General features: G+C 41.5%; 3 protein-coding genes across 3 annotated transcripts; 2 read left to right on the top strand and 1 right to left on the bottom strand.

Moving 5' to 3' along the window:
* The first annotated feature begins 299 nt into the window (after positions 1-299).
* Positions 300-1,412, top strand: npy7r (neuropeptide Y receptor Y7). The gene has a single exon (XM_036567914.1). The coding sequence runs from the start codon at positions 300-302 to the stop codon at positions 1,410-1,412; it is 1,113 nt and encodes a 370-aa protein (XP_036423807.1).
* A 2,336-nt stretch (positions 1,413-3,748) lies between these two features.
* Positions 3,749-9,413, top strand: prelid1a (PRELI domain containing 1a). Its single transcript, XM_036569326.1, has 6 exons — positions 3,749-3,903; positions 6,216-6,337; positions 6,481-6,706; positions 7,967-8,080; positions 8,399-8,477; positions 8,592-9,413. Exons 2-6 carry the CDS (start codon positions 6,246-6,248, stop codon positions 8,711-8,713), a joined length of 633 nt encoding a protein of 210 aa, XP_036425219.1. The 5' UTR covers positions 3,749-3,903; positions 6,216-6,245; the 3' UTR covers positions 8,714-9,413.
* A 2,592-nt stretch (positions 9,414-12,005) lies between these two features.
* mxd3 (MAX dimerization protein 3) lies at positions 12,006-20,862 on the bottom strand. The gene is made up of 6 exons (XM_036569324.1): positions 20,687-20,862; positions 19,715-19,814; positions 17,537-17,566; positions 17,312-17,426; positions 14,442-14,607; positions 12,006-12,796 (listed from the first exon to the last, which is right to left on the bottom strand). Exons 1-6 carry the CDS (start codon positions 20,754-20,756, stop codon positions 12,681-12,683), a joined length of 597 nt encoding a protein of 198 aa, XP_036425217.1. The 5' UTR covers positions 20,757-20,862; the 3' UTR covers positions 12,006-12,680.
* Positions 20,863-23,468: the final 2,606 nt, after the last annotated feature.

Raw genomic sequence — 23,468 nt, 5'->3', positions numbered from 1 at the left:
GAACCACTGGAAATTAACTTTATGTGAACAATCAAAACCCTGAAAACATTAGATCTGGGACGCAGACTAAGCATAAACCCAGACTAAAAACTCTTTTCAACTGTAAACTATCACTGACAGAATTTCGAAACTAGGTTTAATTCATGTCTAGAAAACTGGTTCATGAAGTCATGTCTCTATATTAAGATCTCAAGAGGTTACTGTTGTTTTCTTGACTGACCTGAGATAAATACTTTAATCTTTGCAGCAGGTACATGCTGAACGTTGCTGGACTGATCTGAGAAGATACCCAGGACATCATGGGCCCTTCAGATCCAGCTAACAGCACCAGTGATATCACCCATGGAGGTGGCGAAGATAGCCCGGGCAACAACAGCATGGATCCTCATAAGCCTGTCTTTGTGGATGACATCACCAAGCACCTGAGCGTCCAGATCACCCTCATAACAGCTTATTCCCTTATAATCCTACTGGGCTTGGTTGGTAACGCATTAGTGATTTACATGGTCTTTCTATACAGAAACATGCGCACCGTTACCAACTACTTCATCGCCAACCTTGCCTTGGCCGACCTGATGGTGGACACCATGTGCTTGCCCTTCACGTTGGTATACACCTTGCTGGATGAGTGGAAGTTCGGGGCGGTGATGTGCCACATGGTGCCTTACGCCCAAGCTCTAAGCGTCCACGTGTCTGTCCTGACCCTCACGGTCATCGCTCTGGAGCGCTACAGGTGCATCGTGTTCCACCTGGGCCAACGCCTAACCAGATGTGCTAGCTTCCTCATCATCGGCCTGACGTGGGCCTTCGCGGCCATCCTGGCTGGACCTTTGGCTATTTTCCGGGAGTACCGCTACGAGGAGATCCCCTACATTAACCTGCGGATTGCTGTGTGCTCTGAAAAATGGCCCCATGGCACGAACCGGGATGCCATCATCTACAGCCTCTCTATGCTTCTTCTACAGTATGTCTTTCCACTGGGCATAATAAGCTATGCCTATGTGTGCATCTGGGTCAAGCTGAAGAACCACGTGAGCCCGTCCAACCGCAACGACAACATCAACCGTCGCAAGAAGACCACCAAGATGCTGGCCCTGGTGGTCGTGGTCTTCGCCGTGTGTTGGCTTCCCTTCCACATATTCCAGCTGGCCAGTGACCTTGACCTGATCCTCAAGTTTAAAGAGTACAAGCTTCTGTACACGTTGTTTCACATCGTGGCCATGTGTTCGACCTTCACCAACCCTCTGCTCTACGGCTGGATGAACAAGAACTACAGGAACGGCTTCCTGATGTTCTTCCGCTGCGAGCACAAACCCGACACCATCCACCCCGAGGGCTCCTTCCGAACTCGATCGCTGCGAGGTTTGATCGTGAACGGCCACAACGACGGGCAACCAGCAACCGCTGTCTGATGACTCACGAGCCCAGAAGGACTCACAAAAAGCCCAGACTTGCTGTGAACATCACGACCTTGATTACATTTGCTTTTTGTATTCAGATGTATTCAACGGTGTAGAGACTTTGCATGTGTTTTGCTTTGCGTAAGGTCCTTCATTTTGCTGACGGCAGTTTGTAATCAGTGTTTGTCAGTTTTATCTGTTTTTCGCATATTTATGATGAAATGGAAGTGCTGAGATGGAATGACATAATGCAAAAGTTTCATTATGTTGTTAAATAACTCGTGTTATGATTTCTATGACAGTAAATTTAAATTTACATGAGAAAGATAATTGATTAAAATCGCTCTGTTAAGAGATGACACCTGATCAATGGCTTAATCAACCAAGTCCCGCTGGAGCACTAGGCCATTCGTGGGCGTCTGAATGGCGTCTGAATGATGACAGGGATGCCAAAAAGTGTTTCATTTGACCTTTCTTTGCATCTACAACAACAACAACAATCCAAAATCAGTGTATTATTCATTGCTACCGCTTCACTGAATTAGTATGCATAATAGTAGTTGATGTTGCAGTGCAGGCAGAGAGGAAGTGTGACATCTTCTCACTTTTCAGTGACAGAGAAACATCCCTGCAAGTCATAGTATGGACAATACAAATGTCCTGGTACCTGGCACCTGACTATACAAGCCAGGTGTGTTGGATCTGAACTCTCCTAGGTGGTAGATCTCCAAGACCAGGATCGAGCACCCCTGGCCTAGCTGGTCACCCAGTGTGGTTATTGGTATGGTCATCATACCAGCATTCAAAACACAACATATGCTGGTTTTGCTTGTGACCAGCTTATTAACTTCCAATGCTGCTGACCAGCATCCAAAACACAATATATGTTGTTTCTGCTGCTGACCAGCGATGCTGGTCTGCACTGTTTTTTCTAGCAGGGAAGTACCTCTTGTCCAGTTGCTTTTAATTTACCTATAATTGAAACTGGTCGCAATGCGTTATTTAAAAGAAAACAGGTTGCTACAGTTCCTGTGCCTACAGCGTGAGCTGCAGCAGCACAACATGTTCACTGGGTTCAGTTCTAGCTGTACCTTAATTAAAAGCCATTCATTACGTTCAACTTAATTTACATGACGGCTAATACCAAACCACCACAAAGCAGCCGGAGTGGGTGCACTGTTGTTTTCAGTGTCAATTGCGTGTCAAGTCTGCCCCCTACTGGCAACAGCGAGAATTTTGACTCTAAAATAAACCAGACACTGTGGTTTAAGTGGCGGTGATTTTGGTTGGTATCTTATGTCTTAAAGTCTTTTATTGCTCATTTGAAACCAGCGTTTCTAAAGAAAAGTGTTTTTGTCAGACTTTTTGCCACCGAAGTAGCTTTTTTACATTTACCAAACGCTTTGTGTTCCGCTATGTCATGACGTCAGGTTATTGCCTATTGCTGTCATCATCCACTCACTTCTATGGGCAGCTAAGATGTGCACAACTACACTAAACCCTCAAGTGTCCAGTGCTAAAGCACACAAGGAGATGTTTGATACCCAGAAGGATAAGCGGTTTAGATGATGTGTGTATACACACACACACACACACACACACACACATACATATATATATTTGCTTTTATTGCAATTTGAAAAGTGTTTTTTCCCATTTGACTGGGTCGGCCTGTGACCATTCTTGGCCTATGTGCGCTCCACATTGCATAAAACCTCTGTAGGACACTTCAAATGGATCACGCCCAGATTTGGCAGTGCTGTTGAAAAGTATTGAAAAACATATTTCTAAGGGCTGCTAAACTGAGGGGACTAACTGATGGACACCTCTGGATTCAATGCTAATGATACAAAACAAAATAATACTGGCAACAGCCTTATGTACCCGTATGAATCACTCAGACATGAAGAGAAAACAGTGTTTATGCATCATTTACACTTGCGCTAGAGTAGCCTACATTAAGACTACATTAACTATAGCCAATAAATTACACTGCTGCCAACCAGACGTTTTTCTGATTGTATATCTGTTTACTTTTTCAGTCCGTGACAGAGGTCCACTCAGTGACCCCTGTGGAGGACAAAGCCTTAATAGGGAGTAGGGAGTAAGGAAAAGGGCGAAAGGAGCAGGACAATGTTTTGGTCATTCACTGCTCTGATACACTCACTTCCCCTCAGGAAGGGCCTGATAACGAGCTGCGTGTTTATGAAATTAAAGCAAGCAAAACGTGCAGGGCGAGGCTGCTGCTGAGCTGCGAATGGGGTAGTGGATAGGGAGTAGGGAGCCAGATCGCTTCGGAATGGGACGCGACCCGATGTGGGCGGGGCTCAGTCCTGCATCAGCGCTTCTGCTGTCTGCACGTTTCCCCCATCAGCTCTGTAGCGGAAGTGTCGACCCTCACGTATCTCGTGCTCGGAGCTGGAGGACCGTCCGAGCGGGCAGCGGGAGGGCGGACGGACAAGAAATGGCAAAGAGTCGTGTCTGAACGGCTTTTCGGACCTCGGTAAGCATCTCGTCGCGTCCCCGCCTCGACCTGCACTACACAGCCGCGGTTTAAACCGAAATTCGGAAACGTAAATAAACGTTTTCATTCAGTCGCGGGTCCGTTAGCCGTTAGCTTAGCATCCCTGTGCGCTTTACCTGCAGCCAGCATGCTAACGCTAATGCTAACGGGTCAGCAGAGGTGGGACAGCAGCTCCAGCAGCTCCAGCAGCTCTGGTTCCGAGAGCGCTGTTTGGGCTGAGATGTTACAGCTTCACACTTTAAAAAGAAAGTTCTTCGAGGGTTCTTTAGTGACGGGAATCGTTCTGTTTAGAACCATTTGCCTGCTGAAATGGTTCTCTGTATGGAGAAAGTCCATTGTGAAAGTCCTTCAGGTTGATAGTGCTGTGTGTGGATCAGTATAGCACCAAAAAAAGGTTCTTATGGTGCTATATAGAACCGTTCTCTAAAAGCTCCCATATGGAACCACATAAAACACATTCTCCATCAATCTGAAGAACGATTTCACCATGCATAGAACCATTTGAACATGAAATGGTTCTATAGAGAACTTATAGTTCTAAACAGAACCATTGCCTTTACTGAAGGGTTCATACCTCAAGGGTTCTTTAGTGAAGGGAGTCGTTCTGTTTAGAACCATTTGCCTGCTTAAATGGTTCTTTGCATGGTGAGATTCATTGTGAAAGTAGCACCAAAAAAAGGTTCTTCTATTAGTATCGTGTCAAGCTTGTAACAATAGAAGAACCCTTTTTGGTGCTATATAGAACCATTCTCAAAAAGCTTCTATATAGAACCATATACAACACACTCTCCATTCTCCATAAATCTGAAGAACCATTTCACCATGCAGAGAACCATTTAAACCTGAAATGGTTCTATAGAGAACATAGTTCTAAACAGAACCATTACCTTTACTAAAGAACCCTTGAAGAACTATGTTTTTAAAGCTGCAAAGATCTTCTTCAAGGGTTCTTTAGTGAAGGGAGTCGTTCTGTTTAGAACCATTTGCCTGCTTAAATGGTTCTTTGCATGGTGAGATTCATTGTGAAAGTCCTTCAGATTGACAGTGCTGTATATGGATCAGTATAGCACCAAAAGAAGGTTCTTCTATTATAACAATAGAAGAACCCTTTTGGTGCTATATAGAACCATTTTCAAAAAGCTTCTATATAGAACCTTATACAACACATTCTCCATAAATCTGAAGAACCATTTCACCATGCAAAGAACCATTTAACCATTTATTTTGCCTTGTTTAATTTGTCAATTTGTTCTTATTTAATTGTTTTCTAATTTCTTCCTTTTATTTTGTTGCTTTTTCTCCAATATCATTGTGTTTGTGTCTGTAATCCTTTGGTTAACATTGTCATGTTAAATCTGCTAAACTCTTACTTTTATTTGCATTTGAAAATTATCAGATTAATGTCAGTTTTTGGCCAAATGTGAGTTTTTTATAATTTTTTTTAATGTAGTAATAATAGTGATAGTCATTCATATACATACGCAAAATAAAGCTGGTTGTATGTTATTTTTGTTAACTTATGTTTCTCTGTCTATGAATTATGGTGTCCTATTTTAAAACGTACCCTGCCTAGAAATTGTGTTAAATACAGGGTGTCCCAAAAAAATTGCTGTAATTTCATAGTCTAATAACAGCCGATTCTCCCTCAAATGATCTCAAATTTTAACAAAATGTGTAAAAACCAACCAAGTTTAGTTTTTAACGTTTTTTTTTTTTCAGGTTGAAGAACGGCGTTCACTAGAAATGATCATTTTGTGTGTTAGAATATGCTCGAACACAGTCAAACAAGAGTGCAGCGCACATTTTCGATAAAACTCAATAAAAATGCACCAGCTGGAAAGCAGATTTGGACATGGCACAAAAAACTCAAAGAGGAAGGCTGTCTGTGCAGGACAAAGGGGTCTGGACGACCACCAGTATCAGAAGATATTACATGTGTGAAGCTGTGAAATCGGTTATAAAATCTACATCCCTCTGAATTTCTTGTTCGAATTTTGATAAATAAATCTTGTGTTGTTCAACATGAAGCCTGTTTAATTTCGTTTGCCAGGACATGCAGTTACTCAGATATTCACATCTCAAATGATGTCAGGTTTTTTGGGACCCCCTGTATAATTATATTCCAGTAAACAAACTCTCATTAGTATCTTAACGTAGCACCTTGGTTATCATGCAAATTTGAAGGATTTGCTTTTTCTTGGTGTTTATTTGGGTGAAATTTTAGAGTTTTGCTTGGAGGATTGTGGTTCTTAACTGACTGGCAGTAAAACCTTTTGTTTTTCTCCCTACAGCTCTTTGCAAAATACGCTTTAGTGGGAACAATGGTGAAGTATTTCAGCTGTGCGGGGTTACTTAAAGGCACGTGGGACCAAGTGTCTGTAGCATTCTGGCAAAGATACCCAAATCCTTACAGGTAAAGACAAACTTTTATTATTTTTTTAATTGACGCCCGTTTAATAATCCTATTTTTTTTTAGAAGTGGATCATAATGTAGGTAATTGGTAGGAGCTGTTTGTCTTCCAGCCCCATGTAATCCTCTCTTTGTCTTCTTTACAGTAATCATGTTTTGACCGAAGACATAATCTTCCGGGAGGTGACTCCCGATAACCGCCTCATTTCTAGGCGGCTCTTGACCAAAACCAGCCGAGCGCCTCGCTGGGCGGAGAAGTTCTTTCCCGGCCACAAGACGCGTAAGGCCTACATCATCGAGGACTCTGTAGTGGATCCCAAGGACAAAACCATGGTCACTCTCTCATGGAACATCACCCACACGCGCCTCATGGTGAGCTGCGCCTAATCTCATCGTAATCCTCCCCCCATCTTAGTTAAACTCTGGATTTAGAGAAGTTGTTGTTTTTCTGTTGTTGTCTTTGGGCTGTGCTTGTTTTCTGTAGTTGATGTGCCAGTGCAGTGACGATAAAAGTGCAAAAGAATTAGGTTTGCTGTAAATATTTACTGTAAATGGTGATAAAATTGATATTTGCTAGTTTACTGTAGTTGTCAGTGGATTTAGAGCTCTAATCATGGTTTGCTGAATCAGCACTAATCCACTCCAGCATTAGCTCTGACTGTAATAATACAGAGAGTAGCAAACATGTTTATTAGATTTGAGTGTGAGGCATTGTTACTCAAAAGCTCCTGCTTTTGCAGTACTCAAAACTGGGTCACCACTGACTCGCTGCAGTTTAACTAGGACTTTCACCTTGAAATATCTGGTCATTACATAACTATGGCCTAAATATCCTGCACGTAAATAGTAATCATAGTACAGGGTGATTCAAAAAGATTCATCCGATTTCAAAGCGCCATATTTTTACAACTGTGAGGCGCCTAGGAACCAATCACAATCCAATTGAAAGAGGGGGTCATAGAGTTTCTGACTGGCTTCCTTCAGTCTGAGAGGAGATGAGACCCCTGAGCAGAAAGCGTTCTCCACTTCAATAAGAGTGAATCCGTCATAACTGTGCAGTGTGATTTCCGTGGGCAGTGAAGCTCCAACAGCTCAGAGCGTTCGTCGTTGGTTCCACAACACTGGATGATCTCCGAAATCGCACTGAAAGAGCCGTGAGTGCAGCGACACCCGACACGCTCAATCGAGTATCGGATGAATTTGACTATGGCGTTGATGTTGTCTGTACAGCTGGAGGAGGTTCATACTGAGACCTTGTACAATTACATAATAAACTTCATGCTCATTTAAACCATTTACAGTTTACTGCATTGATCTGTAATTATTTAGAAGCAAAATAAATCATTTTGAAATCGGATGAATCTTTTTGAATCACCCTGTATGATGGAAAATGTAATAACTAAGGAAGATGAAGCTTTTCTGTTTTCCTCCTGAAAAACTATCACCAACTACTGCCAGCTTCCTGGAAAGAAAGCCAAAGATATGAACTTATGACCTGGAAAACAATGCGAACACTGACCCGCTTAGCAGAAATTTGCGCAAGGATTATTTTCAGGAATTCCTCTGCTGATATGCTCTTTTCGAGTTTTGTACCAGCTGTGTCTGCAGGTCTGACTTGTTTTCTCTCTTTAGTCTGTGGAGGAGCGCTGTGTGTACAGAGTGAACCCCGACAACAGCAACTGGACGGAGATCAAGAGAGAGGCTTGGATCTCATCCAGCTTGTATGGCCTCTCCAGAGCTGTTCAGGTCAGTGGGCCAAAGGGGATCCATCACTATGGCAACAGGGGGAAAGTCATGTAGGTTTTGAATAACGGCACCGACAGCATCTCACATTTTGCACTACGTTACATTAAAATGCTGGGGTAACCTATGAAGTTACCAGCAGGGGCTAAACATAGCACCACCAATACTGACTGGTGGTGAGGGTGTAGATCTTGTAGTGCGTTGACAGCTGAACAGCTGTTTAGTCTGTGCTTAAATTACTGCAGTTAACCTCCAACATTACTTGGCAACAGTTCGCATTTTCGTTTCTCTAAATGGCCTCTGTTTTCGTCAACTCTTTAGGAATTTGGCCTGGCCAGATTTAAGAGCGGTGTCACGAAGACTATGAAAGGATTTGAGTACGTCTTGGCCAGAATGCAAGGTAAGAATCGGGCAGCTCTTCAGACTTGATGTCATGTGGAATAGGGAGTGTGATTAATTCATTAAGTAGGCTGTAATTCCATCTCTTGCTAAGCTGCTTTTAATTGTCATGCAGGTGAAACGCCCGCGCGTACGCTGGCGGAGACGGCGACCGAGAAGGCTCGAGAGACCGCGCTTGCTGCTAAAGAGAAGGCAAAAGATTTGGCCTCTCAAGCACAGAAGAAGCAATACGTATGATGTGGAGACTGGCGCTTGCCAGTGTTTTCCGAAGCCTGTGCCTAATTTCACCGAGACTTTGTGAAAAGGGTCGGGCGGGTTCGGTTCTCGAGGTCACCGCCCCCGTTCTGTACGGCCACCAAACCTACTACACCCATTCCCACCCTTAATCGGTGTGCTCTTCCACCTTTTTAGGCCTAAAGTAAATTTGACTTGGTCGCAGATACATCGCCATGCTTTGCGTAGTGTTAGCATGTGAGACGTGTTACTGCTACAAATCCTTACTTTTTCCAACTTTGGCATATTTTAAAACATTTCTGTGAGCTCTTTGTTGATTTTTTTTTTCTTTTTTCTGTGATTTGTTCACAGTTAAGGATATAATCTTGTAATCCTGTACCCTTAGGATCAAAAAGCCACGCCTTCTCCTTCAGTTCTGCTGTATACAGTTCCTTCATTGCTTCAAATTGAAGTGACATTGAGCGTTGATGGGTCCATGTTTTTAGCAGTCATTGCCTAGATGTCTAAATACTGCATCAGTGTTCCAGCAATTGAAAGTATGGAAGAAAGGATCGCAGTGGACGGCAATGTCTGTAAATATGCTTGAAATCATTATTTACTGGTACGCAATATATAATTATTAAAAATCTAGCTACAATGAAAATCTACAAAGCTCTTAATTCAGTAGCATTTGCTTACTGTTCAATAAACATTTTCTATCCAGCGCTGTAGTCTTGTTCAGTTATTATGTGTGTTTGAGTGAACATATGATTCACATTGAAGCTTTATTATCAGGAAATGGGACTTGAAATGATAAAACACCATCACATGAGAATGTTTATTACAAGCAAATTTGTACCATTTCTATTGGATGATACATCATGAAATGTTCGGATAATTCAATTTTCAAGTGCATAAACAAGTGGAATAAGTAGAGTAACAAGGTTTTGTTATGACCGTGACTATATACACTGATCAGGCATAACATTATGACCACCTCCTTGTTTCTACACTCATTGTCCATTTTATCAGCTCCACTTACTATATAGGTGCACTTTGTAGTTCTACAGTTACAGACTGTAGTCCATCTGTTTCTCTGCATACTTTGTTAGCCCCCTTTTACCCTGTTCTTCAGTGGTCAGGACCCCCATGGACCCTCACAGAGCAGGTGCTGTTTGGGTGGTGGATCATGCTCAGTACTGCAGTAACACAGCAGAGCTACTGGATTTTTTAACACCTTAGTGTCACTGCTGGACTGAGAATAGTCCACCAACCAAAAATATCCAGCCAACAGCGTCCGGTGACCACTGATGAAGGACTAGAGGATGACCGACACAAACTGTGCAGCAGCAGATGAGCTATCGTCTCTGACTTTACATCTACAAGGTGGACTGACAAGGTAGGAGTGTCTAATAGAGTGGACAGTGAGTGGACACAGTGTTGATCCACTCGTGCCAACACACACTAACACACCACGTCAGTGTTACTGCAGTGCTGAGAATGATCCTCCACCACTGTAGAACTACAAAGTGCACCTATATAGTAAGTGGAGCTGATAAAATGGACAATGAGCGTAGAAACAAGGAGGTGGTCATGATGTTATGCCTGATCAGTGTATTTATTAGTGGCCTTATCACCAAATCAGGTGTGTTAAGATTTAAAGCATGTGGTTCTCAATTTATGACGTGTTGGGTAACTGTGGGTCCTCTTAGACACAGTGCTGCTCTTGTTTAGATTATAATGTGCATTGGGTTCCTGTAGTTTGAATGGAATTTCATTCCAGCCACTCCAGTCAGGCTATTGTTTTAAACAGGACAAAGTGCAGCATACACACGTACTGTTGCCATGGACACAAACTGATAAGTCGAGTTAAATACATAAAATATTTATTTGTACAAAAGGTTTACATTGATAAAAAATGCTACATATGAGTACACAGAGGAGAGATAAATACAAAGGTGGTGTTCCAATGACGTACAAAAAGTTCATAAGGCATTTGGTGTTCACAATCACATATACAGTGTACTATTTAGCTGTGTACATTTACACTGAATAACTGTACAAATGTAAAAAATACAAGCATGACTGTTAAAGTACATTATTAGCATTAGTTGCATAAATGACTTGCGTTTCAGCAGAAGGTTTGCCGTTATGTCCAACGTATTTCGCTACTTCAAACATGAGGAGTTGCACACACAGCTGTGGTAAAAGAGGCTTAATTATAGAAACGCTCCTTCAGGGTGAACACTAGCTACTATATTTAAAATGGGGAAATATTACTAATCACTCTACGTTTTCATCTAAAATACAATTAATGTTTCAGTTTCTGGCCCAAAGTGGCCTCGATTCTTCAGAGATTTGATCTGAATGGCACTTAGCTTAACAACAATTAGTGGACACTACTACGGTTGTCGAACTTCAACCTTGAGCTATTTGCAAACTTATCTAACTTGCTAAGTAATATTAAGTATTTAAGGTCAAAATCCAAATCGATCTGGGCAAAGCAGGACTTTTCTTTCACTTTTTAGCAGATGCAACTCAAAAGTCTTGCAGCGTAAACTGTGAAAAAGGCTACGTTCACATTACAAGCCTCATTGCTCAAATCCGATCTCTCCGACACGATGGTTCACACTCGTTTAGGTAAGTGATTCAAATCTGTCTTTAGGGGCTGGAGGTGAGGGAACCAGCTTTGTGACCAGAAGGCTGCCAGTTCGATCCCCTGAGCCGACAGTACGTGACTGAAGTGCCCTTGAGCAAGGCACCTAACCCCCAACTGCCCCCTGGGCGCCGTGGATAGATCTGCCCACCACTCTGGGCAAATGTGCTCACTGCCCCCTAGTGTGTGTGTGGTGTTTCACTGCACAGATGGGTTAAATGCAAAGGTGAAATCCCCAACATGGGACTAATTAGGGTCACTCACACTAATGTGAACGAACCAGCGTCCTGAAATGACCCGCATCCGCACATCCCACTCAGTAACGTCACGTGAATGAATCACGTGCATCATCAGCTCAAACTAACGAGCAGAACGAGCTTCGCTGAGAAGATAATTAACTCCGATCAGCTCTCAGCTTCATTATTAGAGCGAGACGAAGGAGAAAAAGGTGAGATGAGCTGCTTTTCCACCGTTTACAGGCTTTAACTTCTGTTTGGCGCTGTTGCCATGGTAACGCTGAATGATGGCACAGTGGAGAAAAAGCTGATGAATTCCGATCTGAGCATCACATTAAGGTCGCGTGGCCACGAATCGGACACATATCCAATCTAGGACCACATATGAAAGTGGCTCAGGTCGGATTTGAAAAGATCAGATTTGCGTGTCCACACAGCCCTGAAAACATCAGATCTGAGTCACATTGGAGCAAAAAAAATCGGATTTCTGCCACTTCAGCCTGGTAATGTGAACGTAGCCTACGTCTTCATGAGTAATGTACATCTTCCAGGAGAGAGAAGCATTAAAACACTGATAAAAACGCATGGACATGATCTGCGATTTAATCACACAACTTGCAGTCCGAGAAGGAATGCCCTGAACTGGAACAAAACGAAGTGCTGAGGCAGCTGCTCTGTGCAATGTATCGAGACAAAGGAAAAGGATAAAATAGTTAAATAAGTCAAAGATGTAAGTGCAAGCAAGCCTATACTGCAGGCTGGCCCTAAAAATGAAGCCAATTAGCTTGAAGGGAGGCGACTGATAAGTGCAATTGAATTGGAGGCTAAATTAGGAAGACCATGTCCATGCTGTCACGCCTCCGTTAGATCAACAGTGTGTCTGTCTAGAGCACCACATCATTATTTCTTAAAAATAAAATCACAAATTCCAGTCATGCTTGCAAAAAGCCTGAGTGTGATGGTTAAAAAATGGCAGCAGGGTGTTTCTGTGGCAAGACACCAGGTGTTTTTGGTTTGAGGCCTGTTTTGCTCTTCCTGGACCTCATGATACCGTTTTTTTTGGAATGTTTCTGAATTCACACTAGCAGCTTTATAGTCGTCATAACCAGGCATGATCAGGAGTGGAGTAACTATGGTCGACTTCGGTTTGCGTCGTGCCCAGACCGTCCGACTCCAAGGTCCACACCATGCTCTCCACGTCAATTTCAACGTCCTCTGTAATAAAAAAAGAAGACATAACTTGTTAATACTGCTTTTATGTCTATTAACCAAGAGTCTAAGTTATCAGTGGCAATAATAGAGACACATAGTTTTGTTTTTATTATCTCTCACTCACAGTTCCTTGAAAAAAGTAGAGAAATTCTGTGAGAAGGGTAATTTCTAAACCAGGGGTGTCCGATCTTATCTGGAGGGCCGGTGTGGCTGCAGGTTTTCACTCCAACAAAGCAGGAGGTCACCTGAGATGTTTGAAGACTAAGACCAACTGATTAAAGAAGTACAATCAGGTAAGCTTTAGCTTGTTTGGAGTGAAAACACGCAGCCACACCGACCCTTTGCAGGTAAGACTGGACACTGGTTTATCAATCAAAACCTCACTTGTGTTCCTAAGTAGAAGAGGAGCTGATAATTATGATTTGAACTTGATATTTTATTAATGTGTTACTAACTAAATAATTATCTAATTACATATAAATAACAACTCTGAGTAGTGCTGGGCGATATGACCTACAATCAATATCACGATTATTTGAATGTTTTACCTCGATTATGATTAATGAACCATTATTTTGTTTTTTTTTGGTTTTTTTGCCCTCATAGTTCACTGACAAGGTCTGTACTGTAAATATGTTCTGCATATCTGAATGTAAATCCTCTCAACAGCCAGATCGGAATTCACGCGACTTTTATGTCAATCCAACTCGACATTTATCATTATTTCACGCCGCTGAGACTCATAAACATTTGGGGTGATATTTCTGTACAAAACATAGAAGAGACTCATCTAAAACCCTCCGTGTTTGAAGAGATTTAGGAAGAAATGTCCGAACGCGGCCGTAGGAGAACGAGGCTGCAGCGTCAAAGAACTGTTAAAAGTCTGAAAGCAAAGTTTAAAGAATCCGAGGACGCGAACCAAAGAAGTGACCGCGCCCTTTTTACAGCTCGAACACATTCTGGGTGATGAGCCCAGCTGTCAGTCAGTGAAGCTTCATGGTGGCTCCTGTGATGCTGGTGAAGATGAAGCTGATCCTCTGGGAGCGACTGGCGTTCGATTATAGTCGTGATTGTTTACCTCTGGATGAGCCGTGAAGCAGCGCGACGCTCTGTTCTTTTGTGTATGTGGGTCAGTTTAGGAGCTGATCTGTTCAGACTGATGTCGCATACAGATCACATTTAAAAGATATTGTGAACAGCCAAACTTTTACCTGCTGTGTGAACGTAGCCTTAGCTTCCATGTCGCAGACTGGACGTGGTGGAGTCACGTGACTACATGCGCGGTAGTAAGTTTTTAAGGGGACAGTGCATGAACACACAGAGTGGGGAAAGGATTAACAGAATTTTTTAAAAAATCGAAATAACTGACATGGGCAAGATTACGTCGGTTAGAGGTTCTGAATGTCAGTTTCGATTACTTTCCGATTAATCGCTCAGCCCTAACTCAGACCGTCTGAAGTAAATACAGTAGATGCTTTAATTATATGTAAATGTATTTCTGTTTCATCTATCAATAAAAGCCTCTAACTTAATCTGGCTCAACATTCAGGCACCCATTAATGATAGAAATTCGGAGAGAAGAGCTTATCAGCCTTGGCCGTTTCATATCTACAGCTCATTAAAACAGACTCGCTGATCGAGCGTTTACCTCTGTCTGAGTCGGATCTCTCGGAGCTCATGGCTGAGCCCAGGCTGTCGTTGCGCATCCTCTCCGTGCCGCCCTGCAGCTGCTGCAGCCGAACACGCAGCTCCTGCTGCTCCCAGCGCAGTCGGTCCTTCATCAGCTCGGCGCGCTCGTCCTGCTCCTGCAGCTTCTGCAAACACAGCCAGCCGGATGAGCTCCATTCTACTGTAACGCTGCAATCTACATTTCATATATAGGACTGTTCAAAAGTTCTTTTATCATATTATATTTGTGTTTACTTGCTCTGAAAAACACTAATAGTCAAATAAATACAAATAAACATTAATATACTAATAAAGTTTTATATTTGTCAGTCTGTTACTGTAATTCATTATGCAACACACTTAAGTTTAAATAATCCTATTTTGACCTGTCAGTTATTTGAACTGAATGCCATTATTTTTCACGGTTGTTGGCTTTATAAATCACATGTTTAGCCACAACAAACAAAATGTGAATTATTTGTGTTATTTTTCAGTTCACGTGAGGCAAGAACACGCAAATAAAAGCAGACAAAGCAGAAAACACATTTATTGTGTTCTAGCTTTTGACAGGTGCTGTAACAAGTCTGAGTAATGATTGTTTATTTGAGCTTGAGGAAAATAGCTAATCAGCCCATTTTGCCACTTCAGATTTGTATTTTTAATAAAGCAATAAACACAAAAGACAACGAAACTGTTAATTGTTATTTATAGGGAAAATATCTGTCAAGTGAAATTCTGTTAGAGGGTTCGGGGTAAATCTTCCTCTTTAGTGTGAGGAGTAAACCAGATTGCTCCCTTTCATATATGCAATATTCAATATCAGTTGCTGGTGCCTTACTTTGTAAAACACAATGACTGACGAAATAACTTTTTTTCGGTCATTCAAAGATTCATAGTGGTGTAACTACTGACTACCTGTCCAGCTTGACCACTTATATACAAGCTATTAAGTTCATTATAGCTTTACATTCAAGGTAGGGGTCTTTTTTTGCCCTGTTTGTAGCCTGCTAGCCCTGCTGCTTGATGTGGTACTAGCCTTAATCTAGCCCCCACTAGCTGTTCACTACAGTGCTTCTTCAGTCGTGTCGAGTGGAAACTAAGGCTAAAACCAGTACTAAGGTAAATTTTCCATTAAAACCTACAGCAGGTGCTCCAACAGACATAAGCCTGGCTATAAGATGTAAATTCTTAGATATGCAGTTACACCTGTTGGACCACCTTAGCCCTCTATGCCAGCATGACGTGGCTCATCCTGAGTAGGCGTTAGCACAACCACACCTACCGCACCACTGGTTTCAGCCACACCTGTTACAGCTCCACTGCCTTCTGCATCCCCAGAATTCTGAATGCACGTTTCTAATTAAGGCAATCAGTCTATAAATACTACATCCAATTCATCAGTCCACCTATAAGTCTCAATATAACGGGTCTCAATATAACTGATCCTCACAGAGCAGGTACTATGTGGGTGGTGGATCATTCTCAGCACTGCAGTGACACTGACGTGGTGGTGGTGTGTTAGTGTGTGTTGCGCTGGTCTGAGTGGATCAGACACAGCAGTGCTGCTGGAGTTTTTAAACACCTCAGTGTCGCTGCTGGACTGAGAATAGTCCACCAACCAAAAATATCCAGCCAACAGCGTCCTGTGGGCAGCGTCCTGTGACCACTGATGAAGGACTAGATGAGCTATCTACATGGTGGACTGACAAGGTAGGAGTGTCTAATAGAGTGGACAGTGAGTGGACACAGTGTTTAAAAACTCCAGCAGCACTGCTGTGTCTGATCCACTCATACAGCGCAACACACACCACCACCATGTCAGTGTTACTGCAGTGCTGAGAATGATCCACCATCCAAACAGTACCTGCTCTGTGAGGGTCCATGAGGGTCCTGACCACTGAAGAACAGGGTAAAAGGGGGCTAACAAAGTATGCAGAGAAACAGATGGACTACAGTCTGTAACTGTAGAACTATAAAGTGCACCTATATAGTAAGTGGAGCTGATAAAATTGGCAATAAGCGTAGAAACAAGGTCATAATGTTATGCCTGATTGGTGTATATTTAATACTCAAGTATTTTTTCAGTTTTTGACATGATTTGAAAATGCCTGTTGTCCTTTACATTGTGTGTAAATTTCATGATGAATGGACCAAAAGAAATGACCCAAAATGACTTGGAAAAACGTCTGGTTCCATTGACTTACATTAATAGTAAAGTATGTTTTTTCCTTCTTCTGTAAAGTTACCATTTTGGAGATACAAGGTTTTCTTCCGACAACAGCGATATGAATGGTTAAGTAAAGCCTGACAGGGTTCCCTGTACTTAGAAAAGAACAGCAATCTTGTTAACTCGTAACACACTCATGCCTATGTGCAGGTGCTGAAGCAGTAGGCTACTTGTATGTAAACTGTTCATGGTAAAGAACTTGACCATATGCTACATTGTTCAGCAGACAGGAATTAGGTTGAAAAATGCTGGAGAGTTCCTATATGTCCAGCGTTTTGACACAGAAGGGCCCCAGACGTCTTAAAGGTTTTCAATTTGCTGAATGAGTAGACATCCAGGTGAAAAGTTAGGCACAACTCATATTGAGAATAAGACGCATGTTTTTCCATAACAGTCTATCTGTTTTCTAAACAGTCTGTTCCGTCTCTTCCGCTCCTCATTCGTTTTCCACAGAGGCACAAAGGATGCCAAATATATAACTGTGATATAACTATAAAACTATCTTATAAACCTATAAGAAAAAATCCCTCCAGAACGTTCACAGACGTTAGACAACAATAATTAATGTTTTTTAACTCATCTTCACAGACCCTGAAGAGTACTTTAAGGTCCAGTGACCTCACCTTTATATGCAGCTGTGCACTTCTAAGCAGGTTCAGAGTGGTGTTCCTCGTCGAGTCCGAGGACAACGGGACCTGCTGCTTTAACTGCTCCAAGTAGTGTCGCAGCTGAGCTCGCCTGCAAACGGAAATATGAATTTCCTCTTCAAAAAACAGGACCATACCTCGGTGCAGTGTGCTACAGAACACCCACTAGAGCTGAAATTAGACTAAGGAAGTAAGTCATACCTGTGCTTTTCCAATTCATTGTGCACTGACCTGAAATTGTAAAGAAAAATGTTAGTTAATAAACTGAGATTCTCTTAATGCAAGCTACTTCAGTCTAATACATATAATTATACTGTTATTACAGCTTCAGTTAAAAACAATATAATTAGAAATGAATGACAATCAATGGATTTTCGTCATAAGCAATTCATCTGCAGCTCCAGCAGAGAATAAATCAGTTAGCTTAGACCAAAGAAATCAAGCAAAATCATACATACTTCACTTATATACCAAACATGAGACAATATTTGGTTTGGTATACATTATAAAATGTGTAATTAACTACAAATGAGATTGGCAGCTTATTGCTAGCTTTATAAAAATGAGCAATAATAAAACAAAAACAAAAAGCTTAGTGCTGCGTGACACTGACAAAATTTAATATAACAATATATGATAAATACATTTCAGTATCTTGGTATCAAATAATATTTAAGTTACCTTAATAAAGTTATTGGGGAATTCCATCAAAAGTTCAGGTGTAAACAAAGTGATTCAGAGTGGTTTGAAATGAAATGGTTAGACGTAGAGAAACGTTCTGGTTAAATAGTAGTAAATCTGAACAAATGTTTTCATTGGGTTCTATTTAACGCCCTGCATGCATCATCCTGCTATGAATGTTTATTAAAAATATGTTTTAGGCCAAAACTTTATATAAAAATATCATTAAAAAATGAGTGTGTTTACGTGCACTTAATAATCCGATAACTGCAGAAGATTAGATTTTGTCAGTAATCCGTTCAGCGCATTCACATGTACTCGGTGTTCAGACAATGGGGAAACTTCAGGTCTACATGAGTCAGGCAGTAATCGGATTTCTGCTTTGCAACCAGCCAATAGACTCACAGAAGAAGACGTGACATAAATGTAACAGAAAAATCTGATTACTGAGTTAAAATCCAGCTCTTTTAACCAGATCTTAATCAGATTTCTAGGCCTTAATCTAATCTAAGAAACTTAAATGATCAGAAAACTGCCAAAATCCAGTCAGTGTGTTTACAATTAATAGTCTGATCATAACCATATTTCTGCAGTCATCTGATTACTCAAATGGTCATGTAAGCACACTCCGATTTCTTAGATCAGAGAAAGGTCAAGAAATCCAATAAAGAGAGCTGGATTTTGGCTCAGTAATTGGATTTCTCAGCACATGTGTACCCTTACTCAGATTTCTTTCTGATATCTCAGTCTGCGCATGTGCAAAAACAGTCCACAGTACCGGAAATAAGCAAGCGGAATTGAACAGAGCCCCACAAAATGGCAACAAAACACTTTTGGAGTAATGCTGAAACCACATGCTTTACGAAATGAAGAACTTAATATAATAAAATTAATACTTAAAATACTTAATACTAAAAATAATCTTCTATTCATATTTTTTAGGTAGCGTGGTGCAATGTTCTAAAGAAAGCCACGGCATGAAGTTTGAGTTTTACGTTACATTTACGTCACGTCTTCTTCTGTGAGTCTATTGGCTGGTTGCAAAGCAGAAATCTGATTACTGTCTGACTCATGTAGACCCAGAGTTTCCCCATTATCTCATTACCCAAGTGCATGTAAATGTGTTGATCGGATTACTGACAAAATCTGATTTTCTGCAGTTATCGGATTATTAAATGTACGTAAACGCACTCAGTATTTTACAAAGCTGACACAGTTTGGACTGTTTTCTACGGAGTCCCGCTGGTGACATCCTGCATAAATAAAAATAATGCGTGGCCACGACTTAGTAAGACGAGGGCATGAGATGATTAAGTTGTGGCCACGACTTAGTAAAGCGTGGAAACGAGATCCCAATGCGTGGCCACGACCTAGTAAGCCGTAATCTCGTTCCCAAGCCTTACTAAGTTGTGGCCACGCATTATTTTTATTTATGCAGGATGTCACCAGCAGGGCTCCGTAGTTTTCCTCTGTGTTCTTGTCTTTAAATTCCATCAGGGTTGTCTTCTTCAGTTTATGTAGTGTGTGTGTATTTTGAATTGCAGTATGAAGTAAGAGAGACAGAAATATTCTGTCATAGATAAATATACACAAAACTATAAGTCAGTATCGTCGTGTATCACCAACACTGCTAACAATACCGGTACGGACGATATACCGTACAGCACTACGTCGTCTGAAAGTGCACGATAAACTCACCTGCTGTTTCCCGGCGAAGCTCTCTTAGTTTTCTGTCTGCTCCGCTTTTCTGTCGCTTTGCTGTAAAATGGAAGTGCTGAGGCGTAGCCATGTTCGGCTTCTGAGAGAGAAAAAACGAAGTTATGAGCAAGAATCACCGAGCCAGCACTTCCCGAAGGACGCCCACACAAAAATCAGCACTGCGAAAAAAACAAGTTTGCTATCTAAACCTATTAACACTGGCTACGTTAATACATGTGTGCATTATGGTCACCTTACAGTTGTATTATTATATCGACGTTGTTCAGAAATTCAGTCTGTCAGACAAAAACGAGCAAAATCTTAGACGAAGCTGAGGTTGGCTTCTTTTTCGCCAGCTTCATGTTCGAATTACCCCGTTCCACCTTAAATAGTGCAGCAGGGCGCTGTGAGAATTCGAACGTAAAGCTGGCGAACGGCACAGTTACATAACCGCGGCGCCACTTTAAGGTGGAACGGGAAAATTCAAACGAGAAGCCGGCGAAAAGGAAACCAGATTCAGCCCGGTTTGTTTTTGTTGTTTTTTTTTGGCGCCACCGGTTTCAGTCTTCTATAAAAGTTCCTAATATTGTGCACAAGTCATGATTACGAAAACACGGAGTATATCATAAACAGGCCGAACGTGTCTGCGGCTGAAGTGCAGCTCTTAGTGTAACGTTACGCTGCAACTACATTTTCAAATGTGCCGCCACTTCGCGCCTTTGTGTACAATGGGGGGCTCGAATGTAGGTCACTGAGTCAAACACAATATAACCACGATCGAGGCCACTTTCCCCAACTTTCGAACCAGATGTGAGCGCTTAAAGACGAACTGTGTGCCTGCTGAGAAACATACGAGCACTTTTTCCCCCAAAAGCTGCACACATTTGATTCGAAACTTGACTGTCTGCAGCGGGGCTGCCTCTCCTTCTGTGGCACATCGAAAGAAACAACAGTGCGGAACTTCAGCCATACCTCTCTCTTTTCTCTCCAGGTACTCTGCAGCTTGCAGGAGAACTTGAATGTTGCAGGTGTTTACCTCCATAGCGAAAATGAAGTTAGCTAGCTAGGGCCGAAACGAGCCAACACCCGCAAAGCTGTGTGTGTGTGTGAGTGTGTGTGTGTGTTTGTGCGATTGAACTGGGCGATTTGGCAGCTCCAGCTGCCACGTAATACGCGTCAGTTTCATCACGCCCCCCCACCGGCCGGGCCGCTCCCATGTTTTGCTCTATTCTCTACAAGTCCATGCACTGATTTTTTAAACTTGCGCTTTCTATTAAAATGTGATAAAAATTATATTTTCGACGAGAGAGTCTCCCGGTCTCCCGCGAAAAAGGGAACTTTGAACTTGCTGACGTTGAGTTTCAGGATCGTTTCTGTTGACTAAAGATGGCCACAGAATAAAAAGTGAGAGAGCACGGAGCCCCTAACGTGACATGGTGATTATTCTTTAATGAGGGGCGCCAAAAATTAATAGTGAGGCCACAAATTAATATATTGAGTCATAACTCGTGGCTTCAATATATAAAATTGTGGCCTCAGTATAGTAATTCGTAGCCTAAATATAGTAAACTGTGGCCTCAGTGTAGTAAATTGTGGCCTCCATATAGTAATTCGTGTACTCAGTATAATAGTTTGCATACTCAATATAATTTTTTGCGGCCTCAATATAGATAATTTGTGGACTGAACATAGAAATTTGTAGCCTCAGTATAGTAATTTGTAGCTTCAATATAGTAATTTGTGGCCTCAATATTGTAATTTGTAGCCTCAATATAGCATATTGTGGCCTTAATATAGCATATTGTGGCCTCAATATAGTAATTTGTAGCCTCAATATAGTAATTTGTAGCCTCAATATAGTATATTGTGGCCTCAGTACAGTAATTTGTAGCCTCAATATAGTATATTGTGGCCTCAGTACAGTAATTTGTAGCCTCAATATAGCATATTGTGGCCTCAATATAGTAATTTGTAGCCTCAATATAGTAATTTGTAGCCTCAATATACTATATTGTGGTCTCAGTACAGTAATTTGTAGTCTCAATATAGTAATTTGTATACTCAATATAGTAATTTGTTGCCTCAATATAGTATATTGTGGCCTCAATATAGTCATTTGTAGCCTCAGTATAGTAATTTGTAGCCTCAATATAGTAATTTGTGGCCTCAGTACAGTAATTTGTAGTCTCGATATAGTAATTTATAACCACAATATAGAAAATTGTGGCCTTGATATAGTAATTTGTATACTCAATACAGTAATTTGTGGCCTCAATATAGTATTTTGTGAGTACAGTAATTTGTAGTTTCAATATTGCAATTTGTAGCCTTAATATACTATATTGTGGCCTCAATATGGCAATTTGTAACCTCAGTATAGTACATTGTAACCTCAATATAATAATTTGTGGCCTCAATATATTGTGGCACCCCGCCACTGGCCGCAGGGCACAGGAGGCGTGGCCATGTAAAGCGGCCGTGCAAAGGGGCTCTGAGGAGAGAGACATTTGTTGTTGTTGTTGTTGTTGCTGTAATTTTTAATGTGTGTATGTGTTTACTGTGCTTTATGGTGTTGGGCTGTGAGATAACGTAAAACGTTATTGTAAAACAACACAAGTTGGAAACTTATCGCAGGAAGCGTCACACCCACAGATATACACTCCGAGATACCGCGTTGTCTGTTGTTCTCTATCTGAGGCGATACGTCTGCGCGTCCGCCATGTTGGAGCGGTCAAAATCCGCTTGTGAACAAATTCACTTGTATTGAGAGACGATGAGTCTCAGGACCTGCACCTGACGCTAAAAACCGAGTTTAGCGCGAGTTGAAAGATAATATCATCAGGAAATCCATCAATGTGTGAATCACTTTTAATCTTAACACATAACAATAAAATAACCCCCCCACACCCCTCCAAAACACAGTAAGAGGGACGAAGCTGAAGTTGGCTTCCTATTCGCCAGCTTCTTGTTGGAGTTTTTCCATTCAGTCACTTTCTGGTGCCTGAAGCTGAACCATTTAAGGTGGAACGGGAAAATTCGAACTAGAAGCTGGCAAATAAGAAGTTGACTTCAGCTTCGTGTAAGAAGGTGCTAATGTTAATCTATTATGAATATCTACACGGATTAAGGAATGATATAACTTACCTACAAAGCCTTAACCATCACTGTAAATAAATAACTACTACATAAAGTTAAGGCCCCCTGAATAGACTATTAAATGAAATAAGCTTAATATAAAACCAGAGGAAAAACAATCACATCAACAGGTTCTCTGTGCCTCATTAACCACACGGCCATATCTACATAAACACCACACAAACAATACGCATCACACAGACATGAGTGTGGATCACTGCGTTCCCTCCGTTATATAATCCTATCCCACTTTCTGAGAGCAATATTCTTGAAATAGTGTAATTTTGACAGTATCTTTCTTAAACTGCCGCTCTGTAATGGTACTGTATGCAGTCCAGCAGCGATACTGACCGCCCTAAATAGCAGTATGCATATCTATGGTCACACCTAACTGGTCATAACACTTTTATTTTGAAAAACAAAAACTACGTAGGCAGACGAATGCTCTTTCTTTTATCTAAATGAATAGATTTGTAAGCATGTTTATGGCACATGTGTTTATGAATGTGGTGACTTAATCTAAAAGTCTAATAATAAACTAACTTTTTTTTTTATCTCTCGGCTTTTGTTTTGGGTTGCTGGAGTGAGAGCGGAAGCAGCTGGATGACGTGATGTTGTT

This window comes from Colossoma macropomum, unplaced genomic scaffold, assembly GCF_904425465.1.
Source record: "Colossoma macropomum unplaced genomic scaffold, Colossoma_macropomum, whole genome shotgun sequence".
In the NCBI taxonomy this organism is placed as follows: domain Eukaryota; kingdom Metazoa; phylum Chordata; class Actinopteri; order Characiformes; family Serrasalmidae; genus Colossoma; species Colossoma macropomum.
This window is presented reverse-complemented; position numbering and strand designations above follow the sequence as displayed.